An 11,297-nucleotide genomic window follows, 5' to 3' on the forward strand; every position below is an offset into this window, starting at 1 on the left:
ACTCTTAATATTTTTTTCAACTCCCTGCACCAGGAAACAAATTCTGCAAGGCTTACCTTAGGTGTATGACATTCCCATTTATCTAAATAGCAAAAGCTTAATATCAGTGATCAGAGAGAAAAACTTCTTGAAATGTTTTTGCATGTGTCAGATTTTTGAAAAGATATGGTTTATATGAACGGTGAAAAGATATGAGAATAAATATCTGGACTGGGGTTCTACCAAAGAAAACTTAACTTTCACTGATAAATTGTAGTAATTCTTTGACAGCTGCATTAAACAATAATCTTGTTAGAAACTCAAATAACAGGTGTGAAGTGGAATGTTACTGGTCAGTGTGGCCTTCATTTGTAGTGAGCTCACTAATGCTAAAGAAGAATAGTTGAAAAAATGCAATAAACTGGGAGATAAACATGAAACTAATGTTTCAATCATTTTTTATTTTATTATACATTCCAGATTCAAAGATACAAATCAAAGTGAATAAATACTTTTCTAAGACAATAGGCTTTTAGTACACATAATTTGTATAATGCAAAAACCTTTAAACTGTTCTGAATTGTTCCCACACAGAAATGCAAACAGTAGGAAACTGTCCATGTTTGATTGTGACACTCCATCCCTATTGTTGCACAGCTCTTAAATTTTAGCCAAGCTGCTGGCATACTGGCTCAACTCAACAGCTTTGGAAGTGGAACCTATAAAACAACATAAGGAGAAAACTATAAATTTAAGCATTTACCCTAACTTAATTATGACATAATTACCAGGCTACTTTGTTACAGGCATCATGTTTCCTTAAAGCAATAGCATTTATTTGTATAGTGCATGATCAGAACCTTGCAAAATTCTAGAATGCTTTACATCACCCAAGGAATAATATTTAACTACGGTTAGTGTTCTCTAAATAAATGCAACACGTTATTTGTGCACAGAAACATTCAACTGACAGCAATCCAGTTGAGAGGCCAGCTAATTTGTTTTGGGTGGTGATAATTAAAGAAGGAATGTTAACTATAAGAAATTGTCAGAAATGATTATGCTATCTCACAATTTATGATTGTCTCTGTTTTGTTTCAAAATTTAAAAAGAGCAAGAATGCAAAAGAAAAATAGATATTTTCTCCTGCTTCTTTAATCCCAAAGTTTGTAAAGGGGAGAGAGTAAGGGCTGCTGAGTATCTCAATTATGAGTCAACACCTTCAGGGGGTAAGATAGAAGAATATTGTCAAACAAAGAGATAATAATGATCATTGTTTTTAATATATTTCACACTCTGACAATATCGAAGCACAGTGCTGTTATAATTCCCAAACTAAGTAACATCATAATTAGAGCAATTCCTTGGTGGCTTGGCTATTTCATGTCATTAGTTGATGTTTGAAATGTTTCAGTTAGTTGTCAAAGCTTTGTGTCCAAATACTTGAGTAAATTTGCCAATGAATTATGTGTACAAGTAAGAGTGGAAGGTATCTTATGTTTTTGTTCAAAGTTAAATTGACATAGAAAATAGGCACAATGTCTCCCATAGATTTTCACTAGGTGCTTTAATCACATTTGGTTATATTATGTCCAAAACCAATAAATTATTTTTTGTGAGATATATATAATATATATATAAAACATTATTCATATTTTTGCTGTATTTCTGACTTTGCTGAGATACTGTATTTAAGAGAGTTAACACAGTTGCTAAAGTAGAGAAGTGTCATTTGAATGTGATAAACACTGCCAGTAATTTCTAATTCTCAACTTTACAAGATAATAGTTACATGTGGCAAAAGACATCAGCATTAACTTTCTTCATTACTGCAGTAAAGAAAATATAAAAAGCTATGTCCAAAATCTATTTGAAGCTAATTTGGCTGATAGGACACTGGAAGAGCTTTAAAAAAAGACAAAGAGGCCCTAGAAAGACAGACAGTACACAAAGTAGATAGGTCACCCTGCCCAGATGGAAAGCATCCCAGATTGCTGAGGATACTAAGAGTAGAAATTGTGGAAGTGCTGATCACAATCCTCATTAGACACAAGATAGTGTGAGAGTGCTGGGCACTGGAAATGTTACATACAAAATAAGAGGAGAAAGGTAAACCTGGCAACTACTTGTCAGTCGGTTTAATGTTGGTGGTGGGAAAGCTTTTAGAAAAAATGAACAGCATTTGAATAAGCGTGGATTAATACAGGAGAGCAAGCATGGATTTATTAATGATGAATATATTCCACCCCAAAGCATCCGTACCTCACTGCAGTAGGGTATTCCACAGATTCGCATTCCTCTGAGTGAAAACAAAACTTGCCCTCATCTCATCTTGAATGGCCAACACATTATACTGAGATCATTGTTTTCAATCAAAATAAGTCCGAACTTTGCACCTCCCTTGAAATCTCTGAGAATTTTCTGTGTTACAATTAAACCTTTTCTTCCAAATGCTAGAGGATGTACCAGGAGGATCATTCTATCCAATTTCTTCTTCCAGGACATTCATCTCATCCCAGGAAATGTTCCATGGAAGTTTTGCCACAGTCCCTTCGAACACAAGTACATCTTTTTTCCAGTAAAAACACAATTTTATGTGATACTCCAATAGTGCAGTAAGGCCCATATTATTATAGCAAGACTTCTTTACCCTTATACTTCAAATTTTTTGTTAAAAGGCAAACAAACCATTTGCCTCCCAGATCACGTACATAGCTGCATGTTACCTTTCTGTGACTGTGTACATGAATGCACAAATCCCTTTGAATGCCAACAGTTAGAGTCGTAGAGTCATAGACACGCAAACAGACCCTTTGGTCCAATTCGTCCATGCTGACCACAAATCCTGAACTAATTTAGTCCTATTTGCCAGTACTTGGCCCATATCCCGTTCAACCCTTCCTATTCATATACCCATTTGGATGCATTTTAAATGCTGTAATTGTCCCAGCCTTCACTACTTCCTCTGGCAGCTCATTCTATACATGTATCACGGTCTGTGTGAAAAAGTTGCCCCTTAGGTCTCTTTTAAATTTTTCTCATCTCACCCTAAACCTATGCTCTGTAATGCAGGACTCCCCCATGCCAGGGAAAAGACCTTGTCTATTTGCCCTCTCCGTGCCCCTCATGATTTTATAAACCTCTATAAGGTCACCTCTCAGTTCTGACGCTCCAGGAAAATATCTCCAGCCGATTCAACCTCTCCTGATAGCTCAAACACTCCAATCCTGGCAACATCCTTGTAGATCTTTTCTGAACCCTTTCAAGTTTCACAACATTCTTCCAATTTGTGGGAGGCCAAATTGGACACAGTATTCCAAAAGGGCCTAACCACTGTCCTGTACAGTCGCAACATGATCTCCCAACTCCTCTACCCAATGCTCTTACCAATAAAGGAAAGCATACCCATTCTTTGCAATTAATGAATTGCAATTAATCACTCTAATTCATAACATAGTGAAATTCTATGCTAAGGATTTGTAATTATTAAACACTGCATTGCCACAAGATTTAACAGTTGTAAATTTTCCTAAATATGTTTTCAAAACGCCAGTACAAGGAATAAATTCAGCTCAGGAACAGGCTACACAAACAGGATTGATCTCAGTTCATTACTCCAAACACCTTCCCTATCCTATCTACCTGAATCACCACTTTCAAGAAACTATGAACCTGCACTTCAAGGTCACTTTGTTCAGCAACACTCCCAGGACTTTACAACGAAGTGTATAAGTTCTGCCCTAATTTGCCTTTCCAAAATGCAGCACCTCACACTTATCGAAATTCAACTCCATCTGCCACCCCTCAGCCCATTGACCCATTTGATCAAGATCCCATTGTATTGAGGTAACCTTCTTCGCTGTCCACTACACCTCCAATTTTGGTGTCATCACTTACTAACTATACCTCCTATGTTCACATCCAAATCATTTATATAAATGATGGAAAGCAGCGGACCCAGTATTGATCCTTACGGTACACCACTGGTCACAGGCCTCCAGTCTGAAAAGCAACCCACCACCAGCACCCTCTGTATTCTACTTTGAGCCAATTCTGTATCCAAATGGCCAGTCCTCCCTGTATTCCATGTGATCTAACCTTGCTAACTAGTCTACCATGAGTAACCTTGTTGAATGCCTTACTGAAATCCATACAGATCATGGCCACTGTTGTGCCCTAATCAATTTACTCATTACTCACTTTTTAAAAAAAAATCTTATTTTCTATTTTCCGAATAAATGGTAATCTTCCAATACCCCACAATATATTCCATTGGCCAATTACTTGTCCAGTCACTTATCTGATTTTTATCTCTCTCCTGCCTCTTTCCTGCCTCCTCATTGCTTATTAACCCACCTCATATCGTATTTTCTGCAAATGTGGTAATATTAAACTTGGTGCTGTCATCAGTGTAAATTTTAAGTAAGTGATCCTTGTGTCACTCCATTAGTTACAACCTGCCAACCTAAAAATGGTCTGTTTATTCCTGCTGTCTATTTTCAGTCTCCAAAACCATGCAAATATAAACCTCCCAATTCCATTAGTGGCAGATATCAAATACCTTCTGAAAATTCAGGTATACTACAAGTGCCATAAAAAAAAACTAGCAGATCTGTGAAACACAACTTTTGTAAATAGTTATAGAAAATAAAGCAGATCAGATAGCATCTGTGGAGACAGAAATGGAGTTAAAGTTTCAGGTCATAAATGGGTAAAGTTGCAAATGTATTGGGTCTTTGGGTGTGCTTGTGATATTGCAACACCAGGAGGAGCACTTCCCTCACATATGCTAATGCAGTCAATAATTTTTTTATACTATTTAAGAAATTTGTTAGCTTCTTCAAAAGCATTTAGCTATTATTATTAACGATGAATTGCAATTAATCACTCTATTTCATAACATAGTGAAACTCTATGCTAAAGGTTTGTAATTATTAAACACTGCATTGCCACAAGATTTAACAGTTGTAAATTTTCCTGAATATGTTTTCAAAACGCCAGTACAAGGAATAAATTCAGCTGAAAGATTATTACCAGGACCAGGCTGCACAAACAGGATTGATTTCAATTCATTACTCCAAATAAAATTATCTCCAAAAAGGTTACAAAAGTATTGGACACACAAAACATAGAGGAAAAAGCAGTTTTTAAACTGGTCTAAATTGTTTAAAACACTGGTTGAGATTATATTTGGTACAAATACAGACACAACTCTAAAGGCTGGCAGATTCTCCCTGGTTGTGGAAAAATAATTATTCAGCAAAGAGAATTTTAATTGCCAGTGCTTTTGTCAGGAGCTGCAAGTGAGTCCACTTTCTGGGCCAAGAGCATATGCCTAAAATGATCCTGGTGACTGACTAGTGGGTGTCAAGAATATTGGTGTAGGTTTTAAGCAAGTGAAAGGGGGGATGAAAAGAAGAATAAAAGAGAAGGTTTGTAATAGGATGGAAGAAATGAGAAATTAGATCACAAAAGAGATGCTGATGCATGTCCAAAGGAAGAGGTAGTGGGAGAAGCAAAGAATCCATTGTTTTATAATGAATAAATAAACAAAATGTAGGCAGAACTTCTTTTCTGAAGATGGCAAACTTAGTGTTGAGTCCAGAGGGTTATAAAGTGTCTAATTAGAAAAATGATATTCAGATCTTTTAACTACTTTCAGCTTCATTGGAACACTGCATGAAGCTGAGCACAGAGATGCCAGCGTGAGAATTAAAATGGCAATTATTAAAAGCTCAAGGTCATGACTGTGAACTGAATAGAGTTGTGTCTGAAAGTAGTCACCCAGTTTGTGTATGATCCCTTAATGTGGAATAGACCGCATTATGAATAGCAATATGGTACCTATATATTACTGTTTCACCAGCAAGGAGTATTTAAGATCATGAACACAGATTTAAATTCCAAGTTACTTACTGCAATTTAAAAGGTAAAGTTGCCATAGTAATACCAGACCACAGGGCTACTCTATCATTAGAAAGAGAAAACTGGTGATTGTTTAACCTGAATGTCACCATAAATCAGACAAGGTGAGAACTTGACATTCTTCATGGTAACCTCACTCACACAGGGATTGAACCTGTACTCTTAGTATCAGCCTGTATTACAGGTTAACCATCATGGCCAGCTGAGCTAATCAACCCCATTGAAGCTTATGCTAGTACTGGGCTTTAAGAACCTGAATGTCCTGGGTTTGATTTTTGATCACTTATCCCAACCAGGGGAAGAGTACAAGCATTAGAATCAACCACTGTTCTCCTGTGGTTATGACCATGTGGTGTACTTCAATGGACATTAAATTGTGTTGAAGTTAAAAATGAGCTGAACTACTGAAATTTTACTGTGCAGAGATTAAGGAGGCCCACTCCAACTAGGTACTGGAGGTTTGCAAGCACACATAGCAATCTAATCCGGCTTTTGAAAAGAAGGATGCTAAAATAATCTCAGGTCCATCAAGTCTCACCATAGCATGAATTAGTCTCTTCCAGAGAGGAGGAAGTGGAGAAGGAATAGTCCTAAAAGATTAAAATAAGCTTAGGTGCTAATATCACCATTTTATTACCTAATGAAAACAGAATATTCTCCAATTGAGATAATGGTGTCCTGCTAAATTGCCATTTCACCATAATAATTTTTAGCTGTTCATTTACTTAAGGAAACATATTCAAAAGTTTAGGAAAGAATTTCAAGTTTAGGAATGAATGTTTTCTGTGGAACTTTTCTTATGGAGAATGTTTTCTTATGATATTATGGAGTATGATTTCAGAAACATCATAAATAAGAACAGATGTTAAATCTTCCCATTCTACTATTGCTAAAACAAAGCTACATAATTATCACAGATAGGCTTTTCACATCAGACAATTTCAATGCAACAAGAGTTATTGATAAGTATGTAAACATTTTTTACAATATCTAGAATTAGATTATAATTGAGCAAAACTCCACCCCTAAGTTGTCTTCATAATTCAGTGGGCAATGTCCCTTTTCACTGAGACTTGTCTTTTTATGAGTACAATGGTCGTATTTAGGCATGATGCTCATGATGCAGTAGTATTGTATAACAATAGTGACTTAGAGAATGTTAGAAGGGCTTATTGAGACTTTAATAGACTTTACAAGGTCTTGTCAATATCTCACATGCATTAATTGGAAAGATGCAGGCACATAGCACTAAGTTAAATAGACTAAAAATGGCAGCCTCTATACAATGATTTTGCAATACATTAGCTGTCATGTGCACGAGGTAAGTAGCAGCATGTGGTCTGAGAATTTTCACACATAGTCTAATGTTCTGCTTGCAAATTAATTTGTTTTAGTTTGTGATTTTTGGATGAAACAAAAGGTTTGCATTTTGGAAGAAGAGTTCATTCTTGAATGCGTAAAAAGTTACCCCATGGAACAAGAGTGTTGGCAGTTGATGCACATTTAAAAATCAGTTCCTGTTATTGTCAGTGACATTTTTAAACTATGAGAAAATTCATATTAAACACAATCATCAATGACACAGTGTATTTCAGCATTGTAGCTTTTTGTTCTCTCACAGTGGCATAACATAGGGACGATTGAGGTGAGGCAAAATATTAATTCTCACATAAAACTTGTGTTTATGTGAAACTGAAGATATTCAACATGAAACATTGAAACAATACTTACATTACATTATGAGTGGGATAGAACGTATAACCATAGTGAAGCACTGAGTTCTGAGGAATTTTCTGAATAGTGAAGAAAATTGGAATGTATGACTACATCTTTCAGTGGAAAATAATGGATACCTGAGAGTTTAAGTAGAGGTTCATGGATAACTTGGCATGATTACAAAGCAGTATAGTGATGGAAGATTGCATGGTGCCTAAACTAGATAAAGACTATTTTAGTTTTTTTTGGAGGGATTGGAGAAGGATATGAGTTGGATTGGATAAAATAATATTTAACAAATCCCAAAACAAAAGGTGGAACTAAGCAATCATCTGTCAAATCTTTAAGTTCTAAAAAAGAGCCATGCCAGAAAAATTGGACATTTTTGTTTCTTTACAAAGATGCTTGATTTGTTGAGTTTTTCCAGGGTTTATTTATCTTTTTGTTTCCGATTTCCAGCATCTGTTGCATTTTGTTTTATCATTCTTAAGGTTGAATGTTTGACTTTTAAAAAAAGTTTGCAAATGAGTTTGCTATTAACCTATTAAAATCTTAATTACGCAAGGAAAATTGATACCAGTTATGACTTATAGCAGATGAATGGCGTTGATTGGAAAGAAGTTATAAAACACCACTGGGAATGTATGGAAACACTACTCACAGGTTTTAAATAAGCCACGTTGCTCTGACGAATATCATTTAATAACAGATCTCGAGGGGTATTTTCAACTAAAGGAGCTTGTCGAGTCCTGGGAACTGGCTTTAGTGACTTTAACATTGCCTTCAGGTTTGGTTTGTCATTCCCGTCTGTAGTACAAGTTTTAATTTTACTTTGTTTTTTGGGAATTTTTCTGAGCTGTACTCGAACAATTTTCTTTGGACGATTGTAATAGGTATTTGGTGGAAGGGGAGGTTCTTCACAGAGGGTGGAGTGATTGGGCACATATCCATCCACCATCTCCAGCAGGCCTGGGTTAATTTTTTGACAGGCATTCATCATCAATTCTTGTTCCTGCACAACCTGGTTTCTCTGCTGCTCCAACCTCCGTTGTCTCTGTTGATCTAGATTGCGACTTAGCAAGTTGGTGACCACCATTCTGGGCCCTGGCAGCTCAAAGTGATAACCCAACTTCAGGAGGGTGGTGTTGGCTTTGAGAAGTCTGGCAATCTCCATCTCAGCATGATGACCCAACATATGTCTCTGGTTGTGAAACCTCAGCTCAGTGAGAATCTCATTGAACTGTAAGCACCTCATGATAGCCACAATGCCTTTTCCTGTGATGAAATTGGATTCAATATTAAGGGTAACAATTTTTTTGTTCTCTCTTAGCATGTTGGCTATGGCAAAGGCAATTTCATCATCAGCACCTGTATTTGTGATGCTGAATGAAGTGACATGTTTGTTCTTCTTCAAAGCTTCCACAAAGCTTTTCAGCATATCTTTTGGGATATTTTCCACATTGTTCAGGTTGACCTCTTTAAGGTCAGGTTTGTTATTGCGAATATCTGCCAATGACTCATCCAAGAGCGTTGGGTTTCCCGAAGGCCTTGCAGTCAGTTTGAGGAAACTACTGTCCAGTCCTACCTTCTTTCCAACCTTTCCTTTTCTTGGTTTCCCCTCAGTATTTTCTTGGCTTTCTTTGGGTAGTGTAGAAATTTCTTCTTCGCTGCCTTTTTTATTGTTATTGCATTCAACCTGTTCTTCAGTGGAGGAACAAGCCTCTGTCTTATTGCACAAGAGAATGGGGTCTTCAATCTTCGGCTGGTCATTAGGTTGATCCGGAATGGTCTTCCCCGATCCCTCCAGCTGGTTACTGCCATTATCTTCGGTTTGAAGTTCAGGTTCAATCACTGGCAGATCTTTGACTTGCTGTGCCTTCATCATCTCCAATGTCTCCTTCTCTTTCTCTGATTTGTATTTGATTTCTTTGTTCTCCAGTTTATTATCTTGCTGAATCCGCTGACCATTTCCATTCAGATGTTTGGTGCTTTCTTCTTCTTTATCTCTGTCTCTTTCACTTTTACTCTTCTCTTCTTCACACTCCTTTTCAGCTGGTGGTTCTTCAGTTCTTCCTTCTACAGTCTGCTGTTGGAAAGACAGACTTCCAGTTTTGTGTCATTTTTTTTGTTTTTGGCAATGTACAGTTTCATAATTCTAATAAAGTTCAAGCACAAATGTTATAAACACCACTCTTACTATACAAAACTTTCTCATAAAAATCAGAATCATTTACTTAGAAATTCTTCAAAGCCATTTTTAAGATTTCCACTGTTTTATTTCAGTACAGTACAAATTTAACTCCTTTGGGAAATGAGCCAGGAAATGAATGAATTTCTATCTCGTCTATCTCGCCCATGTTCAAGTGAATTTGTTAATTTGCTACATGTACAACTGGCTGTATCCAAATGCAGGGTGAGATTCCATATAGAATCCCTACAATGTGTAAGCAGGCCATTCGGCCTATCGAGTCCACACCAACCCTCTGAACAGCATCCTAACTAGACCCTTTCCCTGCATTTCCCATGACTAATCCACCTAGCCTGCACACTATGGGCAATTCAACATGGCCAACCCACCTAATCTGCATATCTTTAGCCTGTGGGAGGAAACTGGAGCTCCCAGACGAAATCCACGCAGACATGGGGAAAATGTGCAAACTCCACACGAACAGTCACAACACCTGGAATCAAATCCAGGTTCCTGGAACAGTGAGGCAGCAATGTTAACCACTGAGCCACCACGCCACCCCAATGCTGGTGGGAAGCTGGGCAGTTACTGAAACCCAGTGCCAAACTAGAAGGAATAAGGTCCAGTTTGTATGTTGGAGTTGCAATAACTCAGGTACAGTGGATATTGTGAGAGTGGAAGTAATATCTTTGGATATTCTAGGAAAACTGTTATGTGGGTTTCATGGCTGTTTCTGTACGTGGTTACAACGGGTTTCACTGAGGCAGAATCACTCTGCTTTCTTGTTCCCCCAGCCACTCTTCAGCACACACTCACCTCACTGTTCAGCAGAATGACCGGGATCCTTTCCTCCTCCAGCAATCGGCTGGACTCCTTCTCCCAGTACAAGTAGTCAATCAGGGATCTGTGATCGAAGGAGCCAGTGGGTGCTTTCTCAGTGTGATCTCTCTGCCTCTGCCCTAAGGGCACAAGCGGGTCAGGGTCCAGAACTTCCATCTCGTTTTGCAGTTGCTTCAATTCTTCGGGAGACAGAGTTGCCAGGATTTCATCCTCATCCAGCTCCCCGCTGTTGGGCTCATTGTCGTCCTGTTCCTGGCTGCAGTCAGACATGGTCGGTGCCTTCTGGAAGAAAAGATCGCTGGGGAAAGTTTGGACTTCAGCTGGAGACTTCCTGTCCCTCGGTCTTCCCGGAGCAAATGTCCAGAACTCAGCACGCAGCAGTGCTGCCGAGCTGCCTGCCATCTATATTAAGCACAACTCTCTGCCAAAATAGTCCTGGGCTCTGCACTGTTTTTTTTCAGCAGCTTCTGTCAGCTGCAGGAGTCACCCTGACATTTCACTCCAGCTGGGTCCCTTTCACTCCAGGTCATGGAAGGTTTTCGAGAACATTCGCTTGGCAGCCTAACCTCAAACTGATTAGGGCAAAGCATTTACGATGTAAATGTTAGTCTTTCTGTATGTGTTAATAGTGGAGTTGGGGGAACATGTT

General features: G+C 38.0%; 1 protein-coding gene across 2 annotated transcripts; it reads right to left on the minus strand.

Annotated features, from left to right (window-relative positions):
• Nucleotides 1-420: 420 nt before the first annotated feature.
• Nucleotides 421-11,080, minus strand: lmod3 (leiomodin 3 (fetal)). 2 transcript variants are annotated; one of them, XM_072582527.1, is made up of 3 exons: nt 10,625-11,080; nt 8,282-9,703; nt 421-698 (listed from the first exon to the last, which is right to left on the minus strand). In XM_072582527.1, the coding sequence occupies exons 1-3, from the start codon at nt 11,048-11,050 to the stop codon at nt 672-674; spliced, it is 1,875 nt and encodes a 624-aa protein (XP_072438628.1). In that variant the 5' UTR covers nt 11,051-11,080; the 3' UTR covers nt 421-671. The 2 variants fall into 2 exon arrangements, with proteins under 2 accessions (XP_072438628.1, XP_072438627.1); XM_072582526.1 differs by having other exon boundaries at nt 8,282-9,706; nt 10,625-11,079.
• Nucleotides 11,081-11,297: the final 217 nt, after the last annotated feature.

Source organism: Chiloscyllium punctatum, chromosome 12 (assembly GCF_047496795.1).
Source record: "Chiloscyllium punctatum isolate Juve2018m chromosome 12, sChiPun1.3, whole genome shotgun sequence".
Taxonomy (NCBI): Eukaryota; Metazoa; Chordata; class Chondrichthyes; order Orectolobiformes; family Hemiscylliidae; genus Chiloscyllium; species Chiloscyllium punctatum.

Coding starts and splice junctions, on each gene's coding strand:
- lmod3 (XM_072582526.1), bottom strand. CDS start 11,050: ATGGCAGGCAGCTCGGCAGCACTGCTGCGTGCTGAGTTCTGGACATTT. Junction 9,707..10,624: donor TCATTCTGCTGAACAGTGAG/GTGAGTGTGTGC, acceptor TCTTTCCAACAG/CAGACTGTAGAAGGAAGAAC. Junction 699..8,281: donor ACGTGGCTTATTTAAAACCT/GTGAGTAGTGTT, acceptor GTTGTTTTATAG/GTTCCACTTCCAAAGCTGTT.